The 27,830-nt window shown below is 35.0% G+C and overlaps 7 protein-coding genes across 12 annotated transcripts; 4 read left to right on the top strand and 3 right to left on the bottom strand.

Annotated features, from left to right (window-relative positions):
* Positions 1 to 197: 197 nt before the first annotated feature.
* On the bottom strand, positions 198 to 1,499 carry LOC149736701 (uncharacterized). The gene is made up of 2 exons (XM_089876415.1): positions 808 to 1,499; positions 198 to 724 (listed from the first exon to the last, which is right to left on the bottom strand). The coding sequence occupies exons 1-2, from the start codon at positions 1,300 to 1,302 to the stop codon at positions 545 to 547; spliced, it is 675 nt and encodes a 224-aa protein (XP_089732541.1). The 5' UTR covers positions 1,303 to 1,499; the 3' UTR covers positions 198 to 544.
* A 1,130-nt stretch (positions 1,500 to 2,629) lies between these two features.
* On the top strand, positions 2,630 to 4,572 carry LOC149736700 (NADH dehydrogenase [ubiquinone] 1 alpha subcomplex subunit 10, mitochondrial-like). Its single transcript, XM_089876398.1, has 3 exons — positions 2,630 to 3,419; positions 3,596 to 3,796; positions 4,176 to 4,572. The coding sequence occupies exons 1-3, from the start codon at positions 2,736 to 2,738 to the stop codon at positions 4,470 to 4,472; spliced, it is 1,182 nt and encodes a 393-aa protein (XP_089732524.1). The 5' UTR covers positions 2,630 to 2,735; the 3' UTR covers positions 4,473 to 4,572.
* An 84-nt stretch (positions 4,573 to 4,656) lies between these two features.
* On the bottom strand, positions 4,657 to 9,482 carry LOC149736699 (uncharacterized). Its single transcript, XM_089876372.1, has 12 exons — positions 8,751 to 9,482; positions 8,353 to 8,552; positions 8,000 to 8,184; positions 7,528 to 7,721; positions 7,121 to 7,243; positions 6,663 to 6,836; positions 6,419 to 6,520; positions 6,219 to 6,311; positions 6,008 to 6,151; positions 5,764 to 5,895; positions 5,463 to 5,618; positions 4,657 to 5,142 (listed from the first exon to the last, which is right to left on the bottom strand). The coding sequence occupies exons 1-12, from the start codon at positions 8,934 to 8,936 to the stop codon at positions 4,915 to 4,917; spliced, it is 1,917 nt and encodes a 638-aa protein (XP_089732498.1). The 5' UTR covers positions 8,937 to 9,482; the 3' UTR covers positions 4,657 to 4,914.
* Positions 9,483 to 10,304: 822 nt separating this feature from the next.
* Positions 10,305 to 11,336, top strand: LOC149736698 (U6 snRNA-associated Sm-like protein LSm1). Its single transcript, XM_089876420.1, has one exon. It carries the CDS (start codon positions 10,687 to 10,689, stop codon positions 11,086 to 11,088), a length of 402 nt encoding a protein of 133 aa, XP_089732546.1. The 5' UTR covers positions 10,305 to 10,686; the 3' UTR covers positions 11,089 to 11,336.
* Positions 11,337 to 11,436: 100 nt separating this feature from the next.
* Positions 11,437 to 15,706, top strand: LOC149736697 (uncharacterized). Of its 2 annotated transcripts, none has more exons than XM_089876371.1 (8): positions 11,437 to 11,580; positions 11,930 to 12,055; positions 12,211 to 12,594; positions 12,677 to 12,838; positions 13,177 to 13,310; positions 13,374 to 13,481; positions 13,813 to 14,568; positions 14,701 to 15,706. In XM_089876371.1, the coding sequence occupies exons 1-8, from the start codon at positions 11,471 to 11,473 to the stop codon at positions 14,937 to 14,939; spliced, it is 2,019 nt and encodes a 672-aa protein (XP_089732497.1). In that variant the 5' UTR covers positions 11,437 to 11,470; the 3' UTR covers positions 14,940 to 15,706. The 2 variants fall into 2 exon arrangements, with proteins under 2 accessions (XP_089732497.1, XP_089732496.1); XM_089876370.1 differs by having other exon boundaries at positions 14,686 to 15,706.
* Positions 15,707 to 16,196: 490 nt separating this feature from the next.
* Positions 16,197 to 27,124, top strand: LOC149736696 (ubiquitin carboxyl-terminal hydrolase 25-like). Of its 5 annotated transcripts, none has more exons than XM_089876348.1 (22): positions 16,197 to 16,458; positions 17,732 to 17,891; positions 18,101 to 18,201; positions 18,338 to 18,483; positions 18,749 to 18,892; positions 19,279 to 19,513; positions 20,059 to 20,189; positions 20,461 to 20,588; positions 21,144 to 21,239; positions 21,582 to 21,707; positions 22,133 to 22,338; positions 22,673 to 22,795; positions 23,215 to 23,418; positions 23,678 to 23,836; positions 24,145 to 24,251; positions 24,364 to 24,543; positions 24,601 to 24,696; positions 24,963 to 25,082; positions 25,385 to 25,522; positions 25,832 to 26,029; positions 26,276 to 26,477; positions 26,597 to 27,124. In XM_089876348.1, the coding sequence occupies exons 1-22, from the start codon at positions 16,338 to 16,340 to the stop codon at positions 26,749 to 26,751; spliced, it is 3,276 nt and encodes a 1,091-aa protein (XP_089732474.1). In that variant the 5' UTR covers positions 16,197 to 16,337; the 3' UTR covers positions 26,752 to 27,124. The 5 variants fall into 5 exon arrangements, with proteins under 5 accessions (XP_089732474.1, XP_089732475.1, XP_089732473.1 ...); XM_089876349.1 differs by having other exon boundaries at positions 22,130 to 22,338; positions 24,382 to 24,543; XM_089876347.1 differs by having other exon boundaries at positions 22,130 to 22,338.
* LOC149736695 (large ribosomal subunit protein mL40-like) lies at positions 27,067 to 27,808 on the bottom strand. Its single transcript, XM_089876418.1, has 3 exons — positions 27,567 to 27,808; positions 27,374 to 27,503; positions 27,067 to 27,319 (listed from the first exon to the last, which is right to left on the bottom strand). Exons 1-3 carry the CDS (start codon positions 27,806 to 27,808, stop codon positions 27,107 to 27,109), a joined length of 585 nt encoding a protein of 194 aa, XP_089732544.1. The 3' UTR covers positions 27,067 to 27,106.
* Positions 27,809 to 27,830: the final 22 nt, after the last annotated feature.

Below are 27,830 nucleotides of genomic sequence, written 5' to 3'. Positions count from 1 at the left end.
GAAAGTCTTTAATTTAAACTTAAACTCTTTAATTTAACTCTTCCTGTTAATCAAATTGCTATAAGTCTGTGGATACTTTTTTCGCTTTTTACTTTACAACGTCTGTCTTTGTTATAGTCGACAGGCGAACAAGCATGGTTTACAAATACCCTTTTATGTAGTACTAAGTAAATACCAGGAAAATCTTTCAACACACGTAATGTTTCTGCGATTTTTGTTGTAATAAATACGAGTTCACAGCAAAAGTCAAATGAAGAGATGTGCAAATAACAAACGGAAAAGATTCGGAAAAATCGGGTTTCAAAGGATTAAGACGAAGACGTAAGCGGGAACCTTGATTGATGATAAGGTCGAACCAGGAGATTGTTTTTCGAAACTGTTTCATCCCAAACAAACCTTTCATCGGAGCATCTTATATTGGCCTCTCTGCGCCTTTTCAGGCAGCGTTTGCATAGTTATTCTACGTCACTGGATTATTAATCGTCTTAGAGTCTGACGCATCTATAGTTTACCAGGAAACTTCTTGGACGGGTAAACGTCCAGATTACAAGCATATCGCCCTGGTCGGATCGCAATTTCTACAGTTACAAGATGTGGGGACGGTGATGTAAAAAAAAGGGTTTACTCCGGGTTCGCAATACGGATTGACAACTCTCACTGTTCGCGTCGTCTGCGCAGTACAAACTGAGTGTATTCTTTCAATCCTATCGTTGACTTTAGGAATCTGTGAAAAGAGAAGCAGGTTAGAAAACTGTTTAAGTTTAATACTTTAGTGAATTAGGATACAAGTGTTTAAATTCAACTTACTTCGTATGACTCGCAGTATCCTTCGCATTTTTGAATACGGGTGTAAGTTTTGTTATGGCAGCCCCTTCTTCTTGGAAGCCGATGTCTATGGTTCCGTCTTGTCAACAAGCAGGTGTTGCATGTTGTGCCTCTGTGTGGTATCGCCGATTTCCTGAAGCTGGCGCTGAATCGTGAGCTTGATCTTGCCACGCGTTCTAGCAAGGTTTCAGAGGAAAAACTTTGAAACGAGAAGTCGACGGTGTCCGGCTGTAACGATCGCCGAAGTCGGATATTTATTCCGTTCGCGCTGGTGGTACGCTTGGAAAGTTCGTGAATAAACGATTTTGGATTTATACTTGTAGAAGCTTCTACAAACGTAGCTGCGACTGATACACACAAAAACATTCGCAGAACGGCAATGCTGTTCATGTTTCCACTTCTGCTACACACCACGCACATCGCTGATTGGTCTTCCTGCATCTTCGGGAATAAGTTTGCTAATTGCATCATCGTCATCAATTCGTGGAAGAACTCGTTTACTTCGCTGATGAGATTTTTCAATCGCTCTCAGGCGTCTTTGCTTTGCTGCCTCGAGAATGGTCTGATAGCTCGATCGCTCCGTCCGTGCGCTTATATATCCTACTGGGTTAATGCCGCACTTACTAATCACAGGTTCTCGCCAAGCCAAAAAAATATGGTTGATACGATAAGCAGCCTCAAGATCTTTGGTCGCTTGAAATTGATAACACGCGACCGCAAAGAAAAAGAGTGCGCGGGCCCGGGCTAATTAGGCAAAGTGAGAGATTTCGATCTTTTTTTTCATCGAGATGCGACCTTAACGTTAAGAAAAAAACCATTGCGTTGACGTAGAAATATTACGACACCGGTTACGTACTCACGCAGTGTAATGGTATTACGGTAAGGTTTGTTTCTCCAACGCTTTGTTCCTAAATATAAACTTATATGACGAGGTACAGAACCGTCAATTTTACATCAATAATATTGAATTATGCAAGAATTACGTCAAAGACAATTCGTCCTGGTTATTCGCTTCTCCGTTTTTAGATTTATCTGCATCTCCATCGGCATTGAAAGCGTCGGGATGTCTCCGTAAGCTAGATGATTAATTGGATGAGTAGTTCATATTAGATAGACATGGTTGCGTTAACAAAGCGATAATGTGCGTAACTGTTTTCTTCTGTCAGTGGTATTCTCAGAAAATATCCAGTTTTATCATCAGTACGGACGCTTGGATGCTTTTAAGTAAATGTATAAAATTAGCCCTGATCTCTTTCTGTTTAATGTGGATGGACCGGTTTTCGCTATGTAAAAATAGCTCAAAATGTTTCAGGTTGTTTACAGAATGTGAAAAACAAGTGAAACATAAAGCGTCAAGGAACAGTCCGTATATTTATGCTTAAAACAACTAATCAAGTATTTTTTATCTTTTAAAATATTGTCTGTTGGTTTTCTATTTGATGTCTTCTGTCATAAAGTCTGTCCGGAAGGTGGCGGTAGAGGGTGAATATTGAATTGACATTCAGGATCCACCGAGTTTGCTAACAGTGTGAAAATCTTAGAATGGAAGTTTGTGTTACAGTGTGTAGAGTAGACTAATTTGACTAATATAAACCTATAGGTGATATTTTCAAATTACGTAACTAAGCAATGTAGATCTTATTAAATCTAAATATTTGGGTTTGTGAACACGTCAATAGGTACACTCGTACACAGAACACAGTATACTACATAACATACACCAGTTGTGAAAACTGTATGATCTGTTTTGTGTACATTATAGAACTTGAACACATATTATACAAAATCTCGATCAATAAAGAGTGAATTAAAACCTTTTTTTTAGGAGCTTTGAAGAAAATATTTATCTAAATAAATGTGTTAGGCCACTTTATTTTTTATATCTGTGTTCATTAAAAACCCATTGCACAATGCTGCAGAGCAGGGCATCAAACCTATTACAAAGGTGCAGTAAAGTCGTGACAAACGCTGGTCTAAAGGAGGTGAACAAAATTGGTAGCATTGCTCTGCAAAGCCATGCAGGGTATGCCACATTACTTGATACTCTAGGCGATGCCTATCAACGAGTGAAGTTCAAGGTCTATCGTGACCCTCGCCACCATCTAGATTACGATAAGTGGTGCAAGATCTTTGTGACAGAAGGCAACATCGGTGTCGGGAAGACTGCATTTGCCGAGGAGTTTGCCCAAAAGTTAGATCTAAAGTTCTATGGCAATGTATCAATAAATTACGATGTGGAAAGAGATTCCTCAAAGCAAGTTACAGCTCCAAAGATGATGGAATGGTACACCAACCCAAAATCGGTGCTACAGATGTCTAGAAACCTTTGCAACGATCATTTCTGCCAAGAGCCTGCTGATTACGTGCACACATGCAGATACCAGAGCAACAAGCTTGTCATGCGCACCTTGCAGTATTGTGATGCACTCGCTTACCTACTCTGGTATGGACGAGGCGTTACCATGGTTCGTCAATTCTACAGCGATGATGTCTTCGCTCGTGCAATGAAACAGATGGGTTGGATCGATAAACGATTCTGGGATTTCTACCTCCTGCACAGGGACTACTTGGATGAAGACTTAATTCCACCACAAGTGTGTATTCTCTTTTTGTAAAGTTCCATGTAATAATTAAACTAATTATCATTGATTTATAACTGACAAAAATATGACAAAAAAAAATAATTTGCATACCCATCCTTTAAAAATTTGTATTGAACATATTAAATATGGTAAAAAAAGTTACATTTTTATGCCCTTTTATTTTCCAGGTTGTTTTTTACTTGGATGCTTCGCCTGAGCAATGCTATGAGAACGTGCAAGCTGGTAATAACGAGGCAGAGAAGAAACTACCATTGGATTTCTATAAAAGGGTTGAAGATGCTTACCGAACATCGTATATACCTGAAGCTGAGGAAAGAGGAGTTAACGTGGTGGAATTGGATTGGAATAATCCACGACCAGTTATTGAGGTAAACCTTTAGAGGCCTAACGTTTTAAATGCAGGGGTTACATAAGCAAAACATATAAAATTGTGAAATTAATTTTACTCTAACGTATTATTTTCTAATAAATTCACTTCAAGTGTGGAAAATTTAGAGCTGGCTTGTTTTTCTTGTAACTGTAAGATTTTCAGCCACCTATGGCAAAGGTAGATATGTTTGTTTTTGTTGGCCATTTTATATTGTTTTAAATAATATTAGTTTAACTTTTGCTCAACACTGTATTGGGGTTTTCATAATCAGTATCTTGGTTGGGCAACTTTTTAAATACATTATGTTGGTTTAATAAAAATTTAGTAAATATAATAAATTATATATATATATATATATAATTTATTTTCAAATTTAGGTTATTGAAGAACTGGATGCTTTGCCGAATATGTTAAGTCCAACTAACTTGTGGGACATTGACAACAGTCAGCTAAAGCGTGTGATGAGAAATGCTATGAATGATTCCTTCCGATGCACTCGGTATATCTACTGTCCGATTGAGGAGCTTTGGTCACAGCAGTGGACCCAATTGCTTTATGAAACAGAACGAGATAATTGGGACAGCAGGTACCCTAAGGGTTACTGTGTTGGGGAAGGTGATACGTGGATTCCTTTGAAACCACAACATCCTCACAATTTCCTGCGAAGAATTTGAACAACAGGTGGAACTTTTTCTTTTTCAAATTATATCAGACATGGAAGTTTCAAGCTGAGCTATTGTTTTGGTCAAATAAATAAATTATTATTAGTATGAATGGGTATGATTTTCTAGATAGAAAGTGTTATACTGCTGTTTTAGTGGCTGCAAAACTGTTTGTTTTAGCAAAATAACACAGGAATACCACAGTATGTCAGTTTACTAAAACTAAAAAGCAAACATTGCAATGGATTATACAGTACAAGTACAAAAACGAATATATATATAAAATATAAATTCTTATACAGTGAAGAATGGTGCAATTATAACATACGTCCTAATACTGCAACGGAATTCGTTGGACCCTCAATATTTATGGAAAATAGTAGACTAGTACTATTAAATCTTTACCAATTTTCACCACTATTATGTTTGAAATTCTAATTAAGCCTAGTTAGAATTAACCTAGCTTTACAGTAGAGTAATTAACAAATGAAGATCTTGGACCTTTCCCAATGTTCGCAGTCAGTTGTGCTTGTTGGGCCATCTGGGAAAAGTTGGAAGATTTTCGCTTCACAATTTCTCTTTCTGCTTCATTGATCTTAGCTTGAAAACGAGAAAATTCAAAAGCAGCTTCCTTCAGCTGAAGATGAGTTTTCACTCGGTTTTCCTTTGCTTCCAAATCCTCCTGCAAATCAAATAAAATATTGTAAATGTAATGTAACTTATCCTCGCATAGCCAGAAGATGACAGTCGTTAAATACGGATGTTATGTTTTATACACCGAGTGCCAGCTTAGAAGTTACCAAGTATGTTACTTTGTGGGGGATTGTTATGTTTTTTTTTATGTGGCTGATAATTTGGAGAAGCAATTAGTGATCACTGGGTTGGAGCAATTGCCGCTAATTGTCTCGCCCAAAAACAGATACAACTACACTTGCTAAAATCACTAAGCATACAAGATACAAGTTACAACTATGTTTATTGATAAGACCACGACACATCCACCTTAGTTCTCTGTATCACTTGTTGATCACGCTCCTGGACCTCCGTGTGTTTCCTCCTCCATCCTTTCTCAGATTCCTCCCGCATCGCTTGCGCTCGAACAGATTTGTTCATCGTGTTTTTTAACGCTGTATTCGTAGCTCGCAATAATAGTTGTTTCTGTAAAGAATATCACATTTGACACATTTGTGAAAAAAAAGTTTATATTCTATGCTATGTTGGGCTATATCATTTAGATTTTAGATGTTCCTTTATTTCTTTGTCATTTTGAAATAAAAAAGACAAAACTAGATTTATTTCATACTTTATGTTGGGCAATATCATTCAGATGTTCCTCCATTTCTTTGTCAAGTTTCCTTTGATTCTCTCTGGTTTGTTGGATCTTTTGCATCATTTCTTTCCCATGCATCTTCACCGTATTTTCTCTTTCCATCACCTATTAAGAAAAGGTAAATCAAACATTTTTGTAGGCTCTGCTGCATACTAAATTACAATTCAATCTTCCTTTTGGCAAAAATCAGTGAAAAACAGTTTCATATTAAACCAACCTTTTTATGATGGTTTTGCTTAGCAATGGAAAGCTTCTGATTCATGGTTTCTCTTCTTATTTCTTCCTCATGTTGATTCTTCCTCCTCAGTTGTTCCTGGAGGACATGAAATCTTTCTCTTTGTCGCTTGTTCATTAGTTTTATCTGAGAATAGTTCATTTTCACGAAATAAAATTGAACTTTATTCAGTTATTACTATTAGCAAACTTACTTTTTCCAATTCTTTCATTTCATTTTCCAGCTTCACCTTTTCAGCTCTGGTCAATCTATCCCTAATGTCATGGTCAGTGGCTTCTTGGAATGCCTATAATTCCAAAACCATAGATATATGAGTTCCATTTATAAACCTAAGATTTGGCAGAAGTTCTGATTTTTAAATAGTATGAAACGTTCCAGTTAAACAAGATTTACCATTATTTCTTGGTTCACACAGTTCAATGATTTTTCCTGCTGCTGCTTCCTTTCCATTGCTGCAATTTTACGATCTTCTATTTGTTGCAAACGCATTTTTTCCTGTAACAAACACTGTTAAATTAAGTGCAGCAAATAATTTAAGCACAGTTTCGAAACACTGTTTCTTTAAAATTGTCAAATGATAACTTATCTGCATAAAACTACAAAAGCACTTAAGCACAGACTACAATGTAATAATAACCTGTTTTTCTTTGTTCATTTTTAGAATTGACTCTGTTTGCTTTTGCTGTTTCATTAAATCTTGCTCCAACATCTGAGCTTCCTTTCTTTTCTTGGTTAATTCTTTTTGTATCTTCTTCTCCCAACGTTGATGGGAAGTTGCAAGCTCCTTTTGCCGCTGTAACTCTTCCTTTCTCTAGAGTAAATGTTTGGTTTATAGGAGTAGATTTAAAAAGTTTTTTTTTAAGTGATGGCAAAAAATATTTGTTTGGTTTGTAATACTCTTGCAAGAAATATAGAAACTACAAAACAAGCAAAGCATGTACAACTAAATTATTTACATTTAAGTTTCAAGTACTAATTCCCTGACTGCTTTTTAAACATTTCAATGACTAATCCATTGAATTAATTATTGGTCATAAAATACACACTTAATAAAGGGAAAAAATATCAAAAACAAAAGTTTTCTAAAATCAATACTTTGATCTCGGTAGTCTTCTTCATCTGATTGTTCCACTCCATCCACTTTGCGAGTCTCAGCTTTTCCTCTCCTTCCTCTCTCCTCCTCCGATCCTTCATCACTTCCACAAGCCGCTTGTCTCTCTAGAAACAAATGAACAAAAATATCTAGAACAAGCAACACTAAAGAGAAATTGGCAAAATCTGGGGTGACATTGTTAAAATACACTTAAACTCATAATTGTTAAACATAGGAAAACTTATTTATTAGACCTATACTGCTTGTTGGAATAGACACCTAACAAGAGAATAAAGGGCTGATTTAAAGTTTTTTGTAAAATCTTATCCCAAGCCGTTTCTGTTTAGAGGTATCTTATCTATTTTTTTTTCTCCCACTACCATAATAAAAATCCAGGTTCAGTTCGTACTTGAATTTGTGGGGTTATGTAACCACTGGCAAGTTTAGATGAATTTCCGAATACTGAAGATGATCTGAGACTGAAACTACTTCGTTCACTTCTGGGAGGCCTGCTGTGACCATCCACACTTCTACTGCGTGATCTGTTGGAAAGAATGATTGCATTTAATCTCGACGGTCGCTCTGATCTTGGTGTGGCTGGATCTGTAAACATAATGATATTTAGAGACAGGTCAAGAGCGATAGGTTGTACTTGTTTGTGACTTGCAAGAAGAATGATTTAATTTTCCCTTAAAAAAAGAAACTAAATAACTGTGTGATGATCAGGGTTATTTTAAAATCAATATGCATAACATTGACTGATACGGTTTTGAAATGTGGCTTGGCAGTAATTGTATTACGATATAGAACTGTTACTTAAGAACTGAAAGTACTGTGTCGTTTCCGGCTACCGATGACAAAGTAAGTTACATTCATCATACCTTCAAGTGTTTGCAAAGCTGATGCATGCAGCATTGTATCATCAGCTGGTGTGGGAGAGGGGGAATGTGTAGCAATTACAGGTGCTGTGGTCTCTGCATGATATGTGGATGTAGTTTTCTTATCAGGAATGTCTCTTGTTTTTGGAGTTCGAATGTGTTTTGGACGGGCTGTTGATGGGGATGGCCTAAATATGAGCAGAGGTTTAGCCTTATTAGATATTGTTGATACTAAAGAAATCAGAGGTTAATTCAAGGAAAATCAAATTTACGGTTTTAAATTTTAAATGTTAAATAATACTGTATACATATATATATGTACACACCATTTTAAAATTTTAACAAATTTCACTTACACAATAGTGCTGGATTCTTTTTCTCTTTTTTTCTTTGAATCCATGACAGTTTTATTTGTATCTGTTTTACTCTTTTGCCTCTGACGTTCAGTTGTTTGATTTTTTCTTAATACTTTCTGTTCCATGATTATGGTCTCTCGAACTTTCCTGCATTTGTTAAGCTTGGCAATTCGTTTCTCCTCCCAGTCATTATAAAGTATCTGCGAGCATAATAGAAGATAGTTTATGAAAAACAAACCAATATTACAGAACTTACAGCATATATATTATATACTTTATTGTATATTCTTATTTGCAATTCTTTAACATTTACATAAAATTTAAATTGAGATTTTAATCACAGGCAGCAATTGCTTAACAATACAGAGTCCGAAGCCAATGTATTTGATATATGATACCTTAATAAATTCTGATGATTTCCCAGCATTTTCCTCAGCAAAATCAGCATGTGTTTTGTGCAGCAGTTGAATAGGACGAATGTTTAACCTTGAGCATGCATCCAATGAACGAGGGCTCGTTAACACATATCTTGAACCCTCAGCATCACTTGTTTCAAAATTATACAAATCCAAATGTATTTCCATATCTGTTAGATCTATACCAACCTGAAAACCAAGTATTGGCAAGGGTAAGTTGTAGAACAAAACATTCTACATTAGGATGTCAACAACATCTTAACTTTATTAAAAGTCATGCAAAAATTCCCTCATTCCCGCAGAGGTTACAACAATTGTTCAAGGTGATACAGCTGCACTGTCACTGTGGTTAAAGTTTCCTATGGCTTGATTTACTCTCGATCTCTCTTGGCCACTTGACGCTACAATTGCCTCTACTAAAACTCGAATGCTTATTGTTTCAAGGATTCTTGAGCAACATTTACGGGAGAAAGAGAACTCTTAAACCACGGCGTTCATAGAACACTTCAAAATCGTTTGTCTTGTAGACAGACAATGCTAACAATATACTGAAAGATATTTGTTGCTTCTTTCAAATTTAAGAAGAAACGTAAATATAATCGGTAACTTGTGAACATTGTATTAAAACGCTACCGCCATTGCTGTATTCGTGTTTTCTATAATCTACTTGAACAACTCAACCTTAAATCTACAATGTCGGAGACTTTATCTGCGCTAAAATAACAAAACATTTGGACATTACATTTCAGTATTTTGAGTTTACCGCAACACCGCTATGTAAACAAACCCATTGAAGCGTGAAGGCAATTTCTTTTCAACATAGAATTCGTGGCCTCGACATGTTATGTCATGCCCTTGTATAAATGATAAAGTCCAGTCTAAAATAACGAGTTTGGGGGTGAATAATATTCGCCTGAGAAATGTCAGCACTTTAATAGCAACATATAACCTATGTTTCACAACTCTCTTTTAGGATATAGTCTGTTATTCGGACTCTGATCTGTTCATATCAGTAATTTAAACTCAAAGCAAATAAACTATTTATCATTTTGGTGTTTGGTTTATAGCAACATATAACCTATGTTTCACAACTCTCTTTTAGGATATAGTCTGTTATTCGGACTCTGATCTGTTCATATCAGTAATTTAAACTCAAAGCAAATAAACTATTTATCATTTTGGTGTTTGGTTTATGACATAAATGGCGGCCTTGTAAACTTCCAAACATTCCAATATACTGAACCAAAAGAATGTAATTGCCCCTACTAAATTAGTGTTTTAAATGGCATGCCAATAATAATAAAAACCAGTTTTCGTGTCTTTTGCAGGTTATTCGATCGTCATATTAAGTAAACATACACTAAAGAGATTACAACCAATCTCTTTGCATATACGGACGTTTTTAAACAATCTGTGACACTGTCTCTTTGTGTTTGTGCTAAATATGGCAGTCCACGTGAAGATGTCGCTAGGGCGCTAGGGAGCAATGACGTCATCGCGGTGTCTCTTTTCCATTATTACGTATCTTGTATCTTGCATTTCGTTTGTTTGGAAAGGGTAGGAGTTGTTTAGCTACAACTTTTAACGACAACGGAACCATAGACACCGCATCATGTTCCGCCTTCTTAAATTTGGTAACGAATAAATGTATGGATTGGATAGCACACGACGCACTGCTATTTGCCGATTCGGATTCGGATATACCGGTGAATGGAAGTTCGAGTTTCTGTCAGGTTGTAATCTATGTTATGTATTGTATTTGTAGGAATTGTAACGCTGCTATGTAGACAGACCTCATTGCACTTTTGTATAAAAACTGTAAGATAAGTGCTATAGGCTTTATAACAGAGTGGATATACCCATAGCCATATCCTATATCCCATGGTTCGTGCTAGACTGTTGAAATTTGCAAAAAAATATGAATTACATGCCAGGAACTGCAAGTTTAATTGAAGAAATTGATAAAAAGCAACTTGTAATGCTACGAGATGGGCGAATTTTAATCGGTTACTTGAGATCTGTTGACCAGTTTGCAAATCTAGTTTTGCACAAGACTGTCGAGCGTGTGCATGTGGGATCAATGTACGGTGATATTCCACGCGGTATATTTGTAATCAGAGGTGAAAATGTGGTCCTGCTTGGCGAGGTCGACATAGAGCATGAAGAGAGAAAGGACCTTGAAAAAGTTTCTATAGAAAAAATACTTGAAGCAAAGAGCAAACTGCAAGAAGAGAAGCAGGAAAAGGAGAAAACCAAGTTCAAAGCAATGAAAGAGCGTGGTTTAATGCCAACTGTTGAGCAGTCTGATGATATGTATTAAACATATTATTTTATAAGCTTTTTTCACTTTCTTTTTTTTTATTTTGGTAGGGAATGTGGGAATTGGTACTGATAAAACTACTTGCATACTATAGCAAATAAGTTGGCTATCTAAACTTATTGGAATAGTTATGTTTCATTTTTTACGCATTTCCAAATTAACACAATCATGAAAGTTTCCAATTTTTTATTTATTTTTATCGTGCTCTTTTTAATTTCTTTGCTCCTTTAAAGTAAATGTCTGAAAGATTCTGCAGTACAAACAGTTAGGCTTGCTCTGATGCATTGGCATACACACAGTGTTCTTTGTAAAAGCTGCTATAAAAGGCCGGCAAAGTTCTACAAATTGTAAAGTTCATACAAAGTTTCATAGTATTCCCATAATGGAAGAGGATCACAAAAATTTTGATCTAAACGATAACTGGCCAACCTCAACTTTTGATAAGAAACCAATTTGCAGAGATTTTCTGAGAAACATGTGTCATCGTGGCAGGTGAGGTTTTGTAGAACTGTACAGGTCTTAAAAGCCATAACTTCTCCATCACTTATTCAAATTCTAATAAATGTTTTAACTTCTAACTTTTATCATAAATTTGTTACAATATTATATGCTGCAAATTGGACAATATGAGATTTTTTGTTTTAATCGTATATTTTCTGTTAGGTATTCCTTGTTGTTTTGTTTTCTTGAGAATAAGGTTTTGCTGGTTTATCACAAATAAGTTAACAAAAATAACTATATTAACTAAGTTTCATACATTTCGCTGTTGTGTTGATTATCCTATTCTAAATAAGAACTTCCTGAGTGACTGGTAATGTATATTGTTATTCATTTTTCACAGACGTTGCAAATTTAAACATCCATCCACTGCTGAGTTGGAGCAAACTGTTGATGTATCTGGTGCTGATATTGTTTATGAGTTTTGCCATGACTTCCAAAACAGTGAGTGCCAAAGAACAAACTGCAGGTGGGAATACAGATAAATAGTCCTTTTTTTTATGAGAAAAAGTATGGTACTTTGGTTTTACTAAATGCAGCTCTGTGTTCACAGTTCTTATCAAATGCATTATTTACAACCATAAAGTTATACTTCACATAATAAAATGCATTCTTTTCTTCAAGATTTATTCATTGCACTCAAGAGGAGGAGGAAGCTTACATGAAATCCAAGATGCTTCCTTTGCGTCTTAAATACCAGTATGACTATGGCATTGGTGATTACCACATTGGACAGGAGAAACAAAGACTGGAAAAGATGACTGGATCTGCAGAGGTGGCAGGACGACCAGTGTGTCGTGACTTCCTCAACCAAGAATGCCATAGAGGCAAGAAGTGCAGGTTTTTGCATCTTGATCCCAAGAAAGGAAATGATGCAGAAGCAAATTTAAAAAGACCTCGAATGCTGGTAGAAGATTGTGAACAATATACTGAGACATGTAATGAGTACATGGTGGTTGGAACACAACCAGAACTTCCAGGTCGGCAAGAGAGAATGCCTGTTCATAAGTAAGTATAAATTTTACATCTTTTTTTTGGCTATGCAATTTTCTTTGCTATTTTTCTCATAAAACAACTTCAAATGTTTCAGTGAATTCATGGGACGAAACAGTCAGGTTGTTCATCAACATCTTGAAGAAGAAAATCATAATTTGAAGAAACGAGTTCAAGAGTTGGAAAAGCAAGTATCAGATCTATCAGCAACAAATGAAGTTTTGTTAGAACAAAATGCACAGTTCAGGTTGCAGAAAAGGTACTGAAGGCAAACATTGTTATTGCTATCTGTAAATTTAATATGCGTATTCAGCGTATATGATGTGGTATATAGTGGGGGAGCGGGGAGAGAGAAGATACCTTTAGCACATAATATCCAAATATCCTGATCAGGTTTTAACCAATGACCATTGGTCTGTGGAAGTCATGAGGATATAATTTTATAATTCTTTAAATGTTCTTTGTTTACTACCAAACGGTGCTAGAAAATAGAATGAAAGAATGTCCCATTTCTACCCACCCTAATGTATATTTTTTAGAACAAGTATGTATAACAACAGTACCTCATCTTTAATAATATTTTCATTGCTTTATCAGAGGAATTACAAGCTACAGAATGTCATCTGAAAGTATGCCAACCTCCTTCACTCCTTCCATTGGTCTTACCTCCCCTGGTACGGTGGTTGTCACCAACGCAGCAAGACCTGTCCCTGTGCAACTCAATGTTCAAGGTTTGTTTGTGACAGCATTCCTCAAATGCTGTGGTTTGTTAAACCACATGTTTGTTTAACCAGGCCAAGAAATTATCACTGCCGCTGGGCAAGCACCTCAACATGCAGTGGTTGCGGGGCCAGGTAGAATACAACAGGCATCAGTTTCTGTTCCTCACACAACAGATATTGGTAAATATTTTTGCTCTAAAATATTCAGTTTATTTTACCTTTTGCGCGTTTTTATGACTACTTTTGCTAATGACTTGATTTTTTTCCCAATTAACTGTTATTAACTCTAACCATGTTTTAACAACTGTTGATTTTTCACCATATCTTGTTCCTTTATTTAAATTTTTTTTAAATCTTCCCTACCATAATCAAAGAGACAACTAAAATTTATGGTTACTATTACTTTACTGTTGAGTTTTAAATAATAAGGCCCCTGTTTTCATGATCAAGAAATTTAAAAAAATTTTGTTTTGTTTATTTAACTTTAAAAACTTATCTCTTGTATTTCCAGCTGCTCAAGTCATTGCTGCAAATATTGCAGCAAACACAGGAGGTGCTGTGGAAACAATACCTGGCACCAACCAAATTGTATCGGCTCTCTCTGGACCAATACCACAACAAAATGGCATGATTGCCCAGCAGAATATGAACCAAATGACACACCCACCTGTGGCATCATTTTCTGCACCAGTTCAAACTCACAACCAAATGGCATCCCAGCAGCCAATGGTAACATTTTCACAACCCATGCCAAGCCACAACCAAATGACACAGCATCCTATGGTGACGTTTTCAGGCAACATGCCCAATCACAACCAAATGGCTCAGCAAACAATTGTGACTTTTTCTGGAAATATGCCAAGTCACAATCAATTAACTCAACAACCTGTCAGCTTTGCAGGCACCATAATGGCCGCTGCCCTGGGTGGTGGTAGGTGTGCCATACAAGGCCCTAACAACCCTATAGCTGCTAGTTTGACTGGTGCTGTGCATCAACAACCCTCTGTAGGGTCCATGGGGCCAGCTGTACCTCTACCCCAACCAGCATTGGTTTATACAGTTACCAGATCAACTGACAATGTGCCTGTAGTGAGCACGCTTGTATCTGCAACTGGCCATGAGATGGCAATTGTGGCAGAAGCCCAACAAAATCCAAGCAGTAGCATGGCTGCATCCTTACGGGCTGTTGGACATGCTGGTCAAGCATTTAGTAATATTACACCTGGGTCTCAGCCAATTGCACAAGTGTCTTCCCACCAAAATTCAGGTAAGATAATAATGACAAACTTTTGTCAAGTTTGATACAAGGACGATTATTTCACACCAAATGCTTTTATAATTTAAGTTAGTAATTAGTTCTGTTTTAATTTGATAATGTTTTCAGTTTTACAATGTACAGTTATGACGTCAGGCATTGGTGGAGTGAATACTTCGATGCCGCCTCCAGTAGTTACCATGGGAAGATCAGTGGTGCAAAACAATCTGGCACAAACTGCTCGTAATGTACAACGTGGTGTTGGACCTGGTACAACGCAGATAAATGAACAAGGAATGCTTAGTTACCCCATAGCTGCTGTGCAGCAGGGTAAAATGCACACCAGCAGCAATTTCATGCACAGAGTTGTTGACACGGAATGAAAATGATTAACTTTTTCTCATTTTTGTTTTCATGGGAGTTGTTCAGCCAGAATAAAGAAGCCTTTTGCTCTTTCAAAGACCTGTTTACTTTGTAAACTTTTAATATTCTTCCTTTTCTCGTTCATCTTTATAATATCTTGAATAAGGGTATGTCCCCAACAGCATATAACAGTAAGATCATTTTATTGCAGAGTTACACTTTTTCTATTTGCCTCGATCCGGTAGTACTCTTCTAATAATGATTTGTTCAAATTTTATTCTTTCTTGTAAATTTTTTTAATGAATGATGTAGGTGTTGCCCTGTCTTGTCTGTTATTGTGCATGTGTTGTCTGTTGTATGCATTGGTAAAATATCGTGAAACCTGGTACCAACATTCTTATATATACCAACTTTATTACTTTCTTTATAACTGTTTTTCCGTATTTAAGCCCATTTGCTGTTTAATCGAACATCGCTTTCAAACTTAGGTGGGAGCAGAAGCTTTGTGTGCACATACCTGACAGACAGGTAAGAAATATGCTATCTGCAAATACTTCGACTAGGAGTAAATAAAAACAAAATTTGTTAAACCGGCAGAACATAGTTTTTTGGTTAAAAGTGCACTCTGGTTAGAATTTTGTTTCGATTTGAAAAGCTGTTGACGTAACCCACTTTGTTTATTGTGTGTGTTGAGTGAATGTAACTTGCTGTATCCACTCGTTACCGAATAGAACAATTCATTGTCCTGCAAATGTAAGTTAAACGCCAATTTGTGTTTAAACTGAGACAGATACTGAATGATGATTCAAACCTGATACTTATTTTAGCGGCAGGTTTTAAATACGTTCTACTGCTGTTACTAACATAAAACTCAGACACTCCATTTGGTTATACCCCGTTGATTCTACGTATGTTCTCTACCAGGAGTACATGAAAAAAAGCATCTTTATCAATCATGTTATAATGGAACGTGCCCATTCATTAAAGCTCGCCTTTCTTGTATTCACACATTTTGGTGTTATGTGCGGTTATATAACATTTCGGTGCTGTCTGTTCATATCGTAAGTACAGTGAGTGTTGGTGGAAAGTAAGGATTTGGTTCTATAATAATGTAATAATATTATGATGTATTAATATTTTGAAGTTATAGTGACAAACGCATGCACATTTTTAATCGCCATTCCTATTTATTTTTAATTGAGACTGAAGAGTGGTGCCCTTGTAATTATGTAGGTTTTATGTATTAATGTATAATTTGTAAGACATATAAAGAATTAAACTTTTATTTTGTGTACAGATTCCAGCAAAACCTTAGGCTCTGTAGAACGAAATGTAAAATAAAAGGTTATAGATCCATAAAACCACTATATTTGTAATTAAACCACTTTTGAAAAAGTAATACTGTTCCTTCTGAAGCTATGCCTGATATGACTGGCAGACCAAGAAGTTATTGCCAAGCAGCATCAAGAAACATTCTAGATTCTGACGTTTCAAGATTAGGATCAACAGTTACTCACCCAATCAACAGAATGGAGTGGGGTAAGTTGGCACACCGTTTCAACCTACACGTGTGTTTGTTTACGTTATAGCGTATTAGTAATAAAGCTAGTCTAAATTGGTGTGACAAAACAGTACAAAGCACAGAAAAGTTTGACTAGCTAAACATATGTAATAAACTTGGCTTTTAGAAACAGGATTGTATAGGCCTAACGTGGATGTATAATATACTTCTTGGCTTTTATATGGGATTTTATAGGCCCAACGTAGATGCAGAAAAGGGGGAAAAGTCAAACAATAAGAATAACCCTAAAGAAATAAATAAAACCTTGTACTTGACATAAAAACTTTTTTGGTAGAGCCTATAATGTAGCATCTGCCAATTTTTCTTGTACCAAGTTTTTAATAATGGTGTTTGATGTCACCTACTATACTACCTAGACCTAATTCATACATAGTCTGTACTTTTTGTGTTTGTCTAAATTAACACCTATCAAGAGTTCATTAAGTAGTAACAGCTAACAGTTTATGTGTGTCATCCTAATTGTGTTGTCAATCATCATGAGATCAGACAACAGGGTAGAGATCTGTAAGAGAAAGGCTTTAAATGACAGTCTCAAGTCCCTGTCTATATATACATGATGACACAGCGTGGTCTGCTTTCCTAGCTACTGATCTGCCAATGCTGTAGACCATTAGTTGAATTAGGAGTAGACTGGATATGGAATTTGTATGTGAAATCTCCGATATGCTGCCTTTTAAATAAATTAAAATATTTTGTAGTTTTCTATGCTGTATCTTAGAGGATAGTATTATTTCATACATTGTGTATAACTTTACTCAGTGCTTTCCGAATGTGGAATTTATTATTTATATATCAGAAACAGAGTGCTGGTTTAATAGGTTGCCATAGTTAAAATGGTTTCAGTGCAGGAAAACAAAATTTTGCAAGAGCGGGAATTTGAATCTCAATTTTCCATTACAAGTAAATTATTTAAAAAAAATAAACAAGTGAAAATAAACAAGTAGTTTAACAAACTTCAGTATTAAAATCTAGTATTCCTAAATTGCACTTTAAACTTTTTTTATCCCACATTGTAATTTGTAACTACACTTAAAATTTGTAACTACACTTAAAAAATAAATATATATATATATATATATATATAGGCTATAATCTAGCAGTAATATTTAAATGAAATATATAAATGAATGAGCAATTTTCTTAGGTCTCCCAAAACATTGGTGTTATTGTTACCATATACATATATAGGCCTATAATATATTTTAAAGAGTTGTTTCACTTCACTTACAGAGAATCAACCTCAAACTTCCGGCAACGTTCCTTCCGCTGATTCGGAAGAAGACGATTTACAAAAAGCTATCGCATTGAGTTTGCAAGTCAGTAATGATATTTCTATGGAACCTGGAACTTCGAGTTCTGTCGAACATCTGGAGGGAGATGATTTGGCAAGGTACAACATTTGAGATATTTTTTGATACAACATTTGTAATATGTATATATTATATTTGATTAAGTAAAAAAACACAAACTGAATATAATATTTATATATATAATATATCGTCTTTTTTAGGTTTTGTGTTTGTTTTTTGGCGATACTTTTACAAACTTTATTTTAAATCTAAGCAGTTTTCACCTGTTTAATGATTTTTAATTTTCCAGAGCTCTTGCTGAAAGCATTGCTGATATTCAATCTAGGCAACCCATTTCTGGAGATGCGTCACACAGGCACAAAAAAGACCCTCACAATTTACTAAGGATCTGTAAGTCAATTTACTAAGGATCTTTAATTTTTTCATTAAAAATATATTTTCCTATATATTAATATATTAAAAATTAGTATATTAATAGACATTATATTTTCCTATATTATTATATTAAAAAATCGTGTTTTTACAGCAAAAAATTGGCCTGTTGGATTAAAGAACGTAGGCAACAGTTGTTGGTTTAGTGTGGTTGTGCAGTCACTGTTCCACATACCAATATTCCGAAATATTATTCTAAAATTTGGACCTACAGAAATTGACCCATCACTTAACGCAGAGGTAAGCAATTTCAAATTTCAAAAAAAGTTACAAAATACTTCTTGGGAAAAAATAACTTTTTTTCTTAGCTTTTTTTCTTAGCTTTTTTAACTCATTAGTTGAAGTTGGAATTGTAATATTTTACTGGAGGTTTTTAAATCAGTGTGCATTTATAACAATATGACTAAAAGTTATAACCAATAGTTTTGATTTGTATAATTTATGTTCATGATCAAATCTATTGTGATAATTAAGGAAGTTGATTCATGTTTGCACTTTATCACAGACAAAACGTAACCTACGGCTGATGCAAGAGCTACGTTGTTTGTTTGCACTGATGATAACATCAAATAAGAGTTTTCTGGACCCAATAAAGTGTGTGAATATTCTACAAGAAGCTTTTCAAACAAAAAGCAGTGACAGTCAGCAGGTAATGCTTTAAATTTAAAAATATTTTTTCCTGTGATAATAAGTCAGTTTCTCCTCCTTTACTCTTACTTTTTATCATATAGAAATGTCTGACATTGTTATTTTAACCTGCAATTTGCAAAATTATATTTTTATGAATTTGTGCAAAGTACTACTGTGGAAATAGTAATACTAGATACTGATAGTAGATAAGTAGCAAAACTGCTTCGAAAATTAAGCAATTATGGTTAAAAAATACCCAAAATATAATTACCCACAATGGGCCACAAAGTAACATACTTGTTGTTTTCCGGCCACGTGAGGATAAAGTAAGTTACATCCATTCATTCATGACGTACAAAACTAAATGTTATAAAAATATTAATACTGTATATCACTCACCTTTAGGATGTGAGTGAATTCACACACATGCTGCTTGACTGGCTTGAAGATGCTTTCCGTCACATTCAAGAAACCACCCAGGAGAATGACAGAAGAAAGGAGAGAAACAATGAGTTCAACATCACCAGTGCTGATGACATTGGAGTCATCAGTGACCTCAGGGGTCCACAAAAACCTCTGTGTAATCCGGTACAGGAATTATTTTATGGGACATCGAAAACTGTTGGAGTTAATAGGCATGGTGAGTACCTGTGGGCTGTGGCCGAAACCTGAGATGGCAAGTGGTCCCACCCTGGAATTTTCTGCATATTATTAATCCGTAACATACAAATCCGACATTTAGGTTACATTTGTTTCAAAGAATAAACATTTAGGAATACCTGTATTTTGAAAAGTTTGGCATTTATTTAAAGTACAGCCTATTTTTTCATGGTTACCTAACCAGCACCAAGATAATTTATTCCTAGGGGAATAAGGCTATACGCATATTGTAATTGGTTCTCCGCTGTCATCTGTTGTAAGGTTAAGATTCTGTGGTAATGATAAATATACAAGTATGTTTAACTACTAACTAGTGATGCACAATACGGAATTTCAAATCCGTGAGATTGAAATCTTTTGGTATTCGAATCTAATTACAGGATTTGGTATTCTTTTTCATGACGTCTACACACGTCATCTCTTAAAGCATATTAACAAAATTTATAGGACATCCTAATTACCTAATTATTCTGTAATGTGCAACCCTACTACTAACTTCATATGGTAATAAATTAAATGTTGCAGGTATTAGATTTGAGCAAGAACATACGTTTGGAATACTTCCGCTATGTGTTGAAGGGCATAAAAACTTGCACGAAAGCTTGGAATATGCCACAGCTAAAGCTCACTGTGAAACTTCGCAAAATGGACAAGAGGTATGGATAAAAGACAGACATAATTCCTGTACAACACACAGTACCTAAACTTTGATTTAAACCAGGAAAATGTTTTTTTTACATATCTCATTCTAATAAAACAGTACGTATGTACTAAATGTATGAAAAACACTGAATATATTAAAGTAAACCGTTGGTAGTTTCATCTTATAGTATGGTCTTATAAAAAATGGCACTTGTCGCTTCAGCATTTTCTGAAATTCCCGTTTTTTTCAGTAGAACTATTTTGTTGACTTAAAATTATTTTCAGGTTTGGTTCAGCAAGCTGCCACCCATTCTTACTTTTCAACTTTCACGTTTCCAATTCAACCAAGCCATTGGGAAACCTGAGAAAATTCACAACCGTCTTATTTTCCCCTCATTATTCTACATGGATAGGTAAGAAATACATTGATTATTCCATTACAGATTCATTATAACTCAGTGTCGAATTTGCCTATCCAGCATTCTATTGATGCTTCCTCATTTTTTAAAGTTTCAGTTGCTGCACTATATATCAGACCTACATAACTTCCTCATACTTTATATAAGAGGTCAAATAAATTTACACTGAATAGGCTACTAGTTTTCCATTCAGCTGTTGCAATCAACCTTTTAAATGACCCTGAACACAAAAACAGCTGTATATAATTAGCACTTAAATAAAAACTGGACCCATTTCCATAGATATGTATTAAAATGCATAGGCGTCATTTTGTCAAGTTTTTTTTATAGGACTGTTTCATATTTACAATGTAGGTGCTGGAACATATGATGTCACCCCTGTTTCAAAAGTTGGGCAACATGTGCTATAGTATACACCTAAATGATTATAATTATAATGTGTGACAAATACCAATTTATGAGTAATATTTTTAAGTTGTCAAAATAAATCAGATTGCATAGGAGTATAAACTACAGTGATATTGGTAACGATTTGTGTTCGTATTACAGATACATGGAATCAAATGCACAAAAAACTCGTGCAAGAAGAGAAGAGATTAAACAACTTCGTGGAGAACTTTCTGAACTGAAATTGAATTTAAACCAGTAGGTTTATTTTATTTTAAGATAGTGAAATAAGACGTGTTGTTTAGTGGTTGCAAATTGTAATAAAGTTGGTCAAATTGGTGTAATTGTTTTGTTTGTCACTTGCTTACGCACTTTTGATGACAGGTATGGTTTAAACACATACATGTTTGGCATTGAAAACAGGATTTTTAGAACAGCTTAACAGCATACATACTAAAATTTGTTTTTTACATATTTTGTCTCAATTTAAAACTAATAAAGAATATAAATTGAAAATCACCAGAACATAGTTTGTGTTTCTATCAAATAATAAACTCTCCAGCACTGTGGCACAAATTTAACAGTCTTATTTGAACCAAGGTTATCCAATTTTACTGCCAATGAAAAGTCGTACCATGTGGCAGAACTTCTCTCCATCTGTGCAGAATACGCTACCTCGAAATCTTCCTCAAGTAATATGGATGGCAATGCATCTTGTGGCAGAAGGTGGGTGATGCTATGTTTGTTATGAGTCTTATGAGCATGTACTGTAGTTTAGTCATAGTTTTTACACTTTTTGTCTAAAATATCACAAATTAATAAAAATTCATTACCAGACATAGGTGTATTATATTTGCAATTTTCCCAGATACAGTAAAGCAAAGGTATAACAATCTGATTTTAGAGAACAGTGTATAAAATTCACTGCTGAATGCGGAAATGGAAAGATGTAATAATAGCTTTAAAATAATAATTTTTCTATTTTGACAACTCATCTGAGTCTATTAGACTTATGGTGAAACATAGCATCTTGAATATAGTGGGTTTTAAAACATATATGCTGATTGTCTAAAAAAAAAGTTGGTTTGAAAAATGCTTGCATGTAATATTGTGTTTATCTTTAAAATAATATCCACCAACTGTACAAGCAGGAGAGGTGGAACGGAGTCTCCCAGCAATGGTTTGTCTCCAAACAAGAGGAGCAAAGAGGAAGAAGACACAAACTCTCATCATGAGAGTCGTCCACCCTCAGCTACCTCCTCTTCGAGCTACATGAGTTCCTCGAGTGAAGAGGAATCACTGATGGTGAGGAACATCCTGCTCAAGTGGCAGTCAGACGTTGAGAAAAAAATTGCTGGTAAATTTTCACTGATTTCTATTTTACAATGTGTCCTTGGTTAGGGTGAAAAATGGCTTAGAAAATAAGGGTTGGGAGAGGGAACTTAAGTGTTACAACTACTAATTAAATATTGTTATTTTTTATTATTGTTTTACTGCATGTATTAATTCATATGCAAATACATTTTTTTGGTTTTAGTTAAAATTTTAAGTTCTTACATCACTGAAGATGGTTTTATTTTATTAACGGAAAGTTTATTTTTATTTTAAAAAACTTTGCTAAACTTACATATAAAGATTATTTGCCACTGATAATTTAAAATATTGTTGTTCTTCAATTACATTCCACCCAGATATCAGAGAGAAGATAGAAGAAATCCAAATGACAATAGATAAAATGTTTGATGATCCAAATGAACGATGTTTTCCATATTCGCTACATGCTGTGTTAGTTCATCAAGGCCAAGCATTAGCTGGTAGGTTGGTTGAAATATACATGAGTTATTTCTGTGTGTAGGTAAACTGCGACAATAAACAAGGATAGTAAATGTTAACATATAATTTGTGAGGTGGCTACATGTTATGAGTCTTCAAAACTCTTTTTAAAAAAATGTAGTCAGCTTGTGTTTGAAAACGATGGTCGCTATAATACAATGTTCTGTTTCTTACACCTTGTGCAAGCAGACGAATTACCACTCATGTAACTTTGTGGGTGATTGAACCCATTAGCATCACTGGGGAGCAATTTCCGTTAATTTACTTGCCCAAGAAGACATATGATCACAACGGTAGCAGCGACGAGATTTAAACCCATAACTTTTTAGTTAAAGCTTTAGAGACACTCTTCTACGGCGCTTTAAAATAATTTTCTCTACTTATACAACTGTTTTTCCAGGTCACTACTGGGCGTATATAAAAGATTACGTGAATCGTCGATGGTTGAAATTCAATGATGTTGCTGTGACTGAAGAAACATATGACCAACTAACCAGTGACTCCATAGGTGGTGTACATTCATACAGGTTCTATGGAAATTCCGCAAGTGCTTACTGCCTCATATATGTCGATAATAGAAAAATGGATCTAACTGAATGTGCAGGTGGTTTTTCATTATTATTTATTCAATATACAACTGTCTGTGTATAGTTTATTAAAGTCTGATTTTTAATTTTGTTTCACCACCCCAAAAATGGTATTGTTGTATTAGGTATGTGTCCTATTTTTAGTCAAATTTTACTGCCTTCTTTATAGTAATAACCACAATTGAAACTTATTTAAAAACATTATTTTTTAAAAATGTTTAAGGTATTGTTTAAATTTCGGTATTTTTAAACATTTTTACAATTTCCCATTTGTAGACGACAGCTTTAGTGCCATCGCATCAGACCCTGTGCTTGCCAACTTAGTCAATGATCATAACCAACAACTGAACAATGAACTTGAGTGTTGGGATGTAGAAAGAGCAAAGGAACTGTCACTCAAAGCTGAGAAAAGGGAAATGGAATCAATGGCAGAAAGTGGGTGGGAAGTAGGGTTGCTAAAACTGGTGTGTGTAAAAATTCACTAAATGTTTTATAACAAGTTTTAGTGCTTGTTGTGTAGATTGAAAAAAGTGAGTTTTTGAACTGTGAACAACTTTAGAGGATATAAGTGTATGGAACTTTATATTGTTTGAGTACCACTTGTGTATTCCATTCAACAGTTTTGCCTCTGTAAACTGTGCTATTATTGTACAATATTATCCATGCATATATATTTACAATTTTAATTTGTGTTGACTTACATGACTTGAATGTGTTTTACTCATCTATTCTATCAATACCAGGTTCATGCAAACAAAATGGAGCATGGAACTTAACTGATTTGAAAAATGCTGTTCAGAAAGTTGGTTCAACATATAATGCAATGGGACCAGAAAAAGCTCTGGAGGAGGTAATGTTAAGATTATATATCAAACTTACTCTGTGCAAGTAAATTTCCCTTTTTCTTTTTCCCTTATCTCTTTTTTTCTTAAACTTCTTTTCCCCTTCTCTCTCCACCAAAGTTCTTGCGATCTAAACAGGAAGAAATACCTGAAAAGACAGAGAACCAAAATATTTCCCATAATGAGGACACAAATAACGAGCACCTGGATAAAGAAGTTGCAGAAGAAAAAGAGCAAAATGATCAAAATGATAAAGATGTTTCCCTGCCTCCATCTCCGATCCCGCAAGATATGGATGAGGTAGTAAAAGGATTTTTGCTCATCCTTATCAGTTATCACTGAAAACACTGTTTCCAGGAGCTGGTGTGCCCCATGTTACAAGCTTGTATTCTTGCTATTCTTCAAGTTGGTAAGACATACAACATGGAAGGACCGGAAGTTGCTTTGCTCGAGGTCTTACATTTCTTTCCAAAACTTATTTCTCTTTTTTGTTTCTCTTTTTTATCTTTTATTTCTCTTTTTTACTTTCTTTTACTTTAAATGTATTAAACTGTGGCCAAATCAGGCCTAGAGTTAGTATAAACATTTATTCATGTCTTTATTCTATATGGATGAGGTAGTGTAGATCCATTTCATAGGCCCTTTGAATAAGGCAGGGAGTTATCTCAAAACCTAGTTTGTTTAATGTTGTTAATATATCTTAATAATCATTGCTACAGGCCATCAGTGAAGAAATGAGTCGACTTCAAGATTTATCTCAACAATCGGATCCAATCACATCAGACTCTCGACTTCAAAATATTGCTGTTTATCTCTACAGAAATAAAGCACCTCGCAAGGTTTATAAGTTTAATTTAAAAAAACTCAGGAGTTTTATGTATTCTACCTGGGTGAGGTCTTCTGTAACCAAAGCACCTTGGGTGCTATGATTAGTGACCGCTAGGTTGGTTTGTTAAATGCCTTGCTTAAGGACACATACGCTTATCGGTAATGGCGCTGACTAATTTTATCAAACAATCAGCCAAGAGTAAAAATTACCGATTAAAAAAACAAACTTTTTTCCTGTTGTATAAAACTCAACAAACCACTTGTTGAGTTTTCAAATGATATACTAACATTAAACCCGCATTTGTATTGGTAGGTTATAGAAAGGTGTGTGTTGGAGCAGTTTACAGATGAGAGGTTACGTTACGATCGAAGGGCAAGTGATATCATGGGTTGTGCTCAAGAAAAACTTTCCAACCTTTCTGAAGAAGATTTGAATGAGGAAAAATACCAGGTGTGTTATAACATAACAATCCTAACTTATAGTTTTCTTATCTAATACATCATTTTAGGTAAATTTTTATTCTTTATATGCCTCCGCTAGTAATAATTTTTTTATTTATCTCTTTGCAAAAATAAGATTAACTAAAACACCAAAGAGAAAGGAATTAGCAATAATCAGAAAAACTTTTCTGTATGAGTGTCTGCTAAAACTGAAGTAGATTTTAAATTCAGCAGAAAGAAATTAGCAACAATCTTTAAAAACTGCTTTGCAGAAAGTCTAATGAAGAGAGTAGGCGCTGAAACCTATTTTAAATTTCAGCATTGGCAAACGCAATACAAGTCATTCTGCACCTCAATGTGTCACTTGGTCGATGGAATGGAAATGTTCAGACTTCGCAATTTTTTTCCCGCAACTCAGCACTTTGCAGCAGTTTATGATCATCAGTTTGATCCCCAGGAACCACAGCAAGGTGTAGACCTCAAGATGCTAGGAAGATACTGCAGGATATCTATTACTGTAAGTTGCATTGTGGTTTCTGCTTTTTCAGTTAAATTGCTTTTTGTAAAGTTGCTTACATTGCAAAAAAAATTATTTTCTTATTGAAAATAAATTGGTGTTCAGACTGGATTATTAAAGTCCTAGTTCTACCATTTTTTTTTTATTTGGGTGTTACTTTTTATATAAAATATAGCTTACACCGCTTTCAGTTGAGGCTATTTATTTATCATTTTATATGCTAATGAAATAAATCTGCTTCTGCAGAGAGTTCATGAGGAGGTAATGTTAAAAATGCAATCACCAAATGAAGAGGATGTCTATAAAGGTCTCAAGCTGATGAGGAAGAAACTGATCCCTTGCATCTCGTTGCTCCTTGGTGATGGGAGGAGAGGAAAATGTGATCAGGATTTACAACTTGCAGATTCAATACGAGGGGATTGGTGTTCCTTGCTGGAGCAATCTGTTGGTGAGTGTTCTTCAAATTATGCTGATAACTCAACTATTTTATCTATTGTTAATAACTTTGTTCCCGCAAATATGCGGGTAACTTAACTATTTTAATATTGTTTATAATTTTATTGTTAGTTGTACCAAGGGACACCTTATCAACTGCACTGACAGATTTTCTTGAAACAAATCCGAACGCTAAAATCAAACAACGCCCACCAGTTACCAAACTTTCAAACCTCTGCCAGCGTTTTGAGCAAGTTATGTTCTCTTTTCTTGACGCTGAAAACTGAACACAAGCAGCTATGCAATAGTAACACAATTACATGAATAGGGAGGCACGTAAACAAGACAAAATGCTGTTTTTGTATTTACTTGACGCTTCGCCTCTTTTCTGGTTTATACTTTTCTTAGTATTTATTTGGGTATTTTTACCGTGTTTAACGAAAACCATAGATTCACTGTGACTTATTTTTAGCCAGGTTGATCAGTTAAGTGTTTGTTCCGTACTCCATGACTAATTGCACACCTTGCATATGGCATGGTGAAAATTGTCAACTGAACTTTTGCTTAATTCACCTGTACCCAAGACAAGTAATGCACACAAGTTACTCGCATGATGTATCCGAAGTGAAAATACATAAAAGATTAGAGTTCGACATCAAATTTTACATTCAAAGATTCATCAGTTGAAAACGGTGCTGAATTATGAACATATGCACCAAGTGGCATTAAATATTCTTTTAAGGGTAGTGTTTCGACAGGACCACTGCATGTAAATGGCAAAATTGATAGGTCTGGTTTTAAAGCAGCTTCATATAATTCTTGAGATTCTTGCTTCAGTTCAAACATTGCTTTTTCCTGATTTAAGAATGGTTAAAGTATATTAGTACCAGATGTGCGCATCCAACAAACCTGTTCCAACATTAAAGTACGTAATCTTTTTCTTTCTGCATTACGCTGTTGTAATATAAACCGAGCCCATTCTTTTTCAAGCAAGGCTCTTCTTTCAAGTTCACTCTCAGAAATTTCTGTGTTTCTTTTTCTGTACAAAAAACAACAAAATAAATCCTGTTTCATACAATCTACTGTATTCTCTTAACACCACCTTTCTTCTGTCTTCCATGAATAAGGAATAAAGAAATCTACAACCGGGATTGGCTCCAAAGCTTTCCTTTCCATTCTTCGAATTTTCAGCTTTTTTCGCTCGATATGTTTTAGTTTCATTTCAAGCGGCATATTTAAATGCAACCCCTGAAACCCAGCATTTTTCGCTTGGCAGGTCGATATGTATCGGACAGTGTTTAAGAAAATGGATTCTGACACACTTAACAGGCAAGAACAACTCATTATCTTGCCAATTTAATTCATA

The sequence above is a fragment of the Ciona robusta genome, chromosome 4 (assembly GCF_009617815.1).
Source record: "Ciona robusta chromosome 4, ASM961781v2".
Lineage (NCBI taxonomy): Eukaryota > Metazoa > Chordata > Ascidiacea > Phlebobranchia > Cionidae > Ciona > Ciona robusta.
This window is presented reverse-complemented; position numbering and strand designations above follow the sequence as displayed.

What these genes read in the sequence shown, in the direction of transcription:
- LOC149736697 (XM_089876370.1), top strand. Translation starts at nt 11,471, where the DNA reads ATGGAAGAGGATCACAAAAATTTTGATCTAAACGATAACTGGCCAACC. An exon ending in AACATGTGTCATCGTGGCAG is followed by an intron (nt 11,581 to 11,929) that starts GTGAGGTTTTGT and finishes CATTTTTCACAG; the next exon opens with ACGTTGCAAATTTAAACATC. An exon ending in TCCTCACACAACAGATATTG is followed by an intron (nt 13,482 to 13,812) that starts GTAAATATTTTT and finishes TTGTATTTCCAG; the next exon opens with CTGCTCAAGTCATTGCTGCA.
- LOC149736698 (XM_089876420.1), top strand. Translation starts at nt 10,687, where the DNA reads ATGAATTACATGCCAGGAACTGCAAGTTTAATTGAAGAAATTGATAAA.
- LOC149736695 (XM_089876418.1), bottom strand. Translation starts at nt 27,808, where the DNA reads ATGAGTTGTTCTTGCCTGTTAAGTGTGTCAGAATCCATTTTCTTAAAC. An exon ending in TCATGGAAGACAGAAGAAAG is followed by an intron (nt 27,504 to 27,566) that starts GTGGTGTTAAGA and finishes TTTTTTGTACAG; the next exon opens with AAAAAGAAACACAGAAATTT. An exon ending in GTACTTTAATGTTGGAACAG is followed by an intron (nt 27,320 to 27,373) that starts GTTTGTTGGATG and finishes TTCTTAAATCAG; the next exon opens with GAAAAAGCAATGTTTGAACT.
- LOC149736700 (XM_089876398.1), top strand. Translation starts at nt 2,736, where the DNA reads ATGCTGCAGAGCAGGGCATCAAACCTATTACAAAGGTGCAGTAAAGTC. An exon ending in AAGACTTAATTCCACCACAA is followed by an intron (nt 3,420 to 3,595) that starts GTGTGTATTCTC and finishes TTTATTTTCCAG; the next exon opens with GTTGTTTTTTACTTGGATGC. An exon ending in ATCCACGACCAGTTATTGAG is followed by an intron (nt 3,797 to 4,175) that starts GTAAACCTTTAG and finishes TTTCAAATTTAG; the next exon opens with GTTATTGAAGAACTGGATGC.
- LOC149736701 (XM_089876415.1), bottom strand. Translation starts at nt 1,302, where the DNA reads ATGACGATGATGCAATTAGCAAACTTATTCCCGAAGATGCAGGAAGAC. An exon ending in GATACTGCGAGTCATACGAA is followed by an intron (nt 725 to 807) that starts GTAAGTTGAATT and finishes CTCTTTTCACAG; the next exon opens with ATTCCTAAAGTCAACGATAG.
- LOC149736696 (XM_089876347.1), top strand. Translation starts at nt 16,338, where the DNA reads ATGCCTGATATGACTGGCAGACCAAGAAGTTATTGCCAAGCAGCATCA. An exon ending in AATCAACAGAATGGAGTGGG is followed by an intron (nt 16,459 to 17,731) that starts GTAAGTTGGCAC and finishes CTTCACTTACAG; the next exon opens with AGAATCAACCTCAAACTTCC. An exon ending in CTGAAATTGAATTTAAACCA is followed by an intron (nt 21,240 to 21,581) that starts GTAGGTTTATTT and finishes ATTTGAACCAAG; the next exon opens with GTTATCCAATTTTACTGCCA.
- LOC149736699 (XM_089876372.1), bottom strand. Translation starts at nt 8,936, where the DNA reads ATGGAAATACATTTGGATTTGTATAATTTTGAAACAAGTGATGCTGAG. An exon ending in AAAGAATCCAGCACTATTGT is followed by an intron (nt 8,185 to 8,352) that starts GTAAGTGAAATT and finishes GCTCATATTTAG; the next exon opens with GCCATCCCCATCAACAGCCC. An exon ending in AGAAGACTACCGAGATCAAA is followed by an intron (nt 6,837 to 7,120) that starts GTATTGATTTTA and finishes CATTTACTCTAG; the next exon opens with AGAAAGGAAGAGTTACAGCG.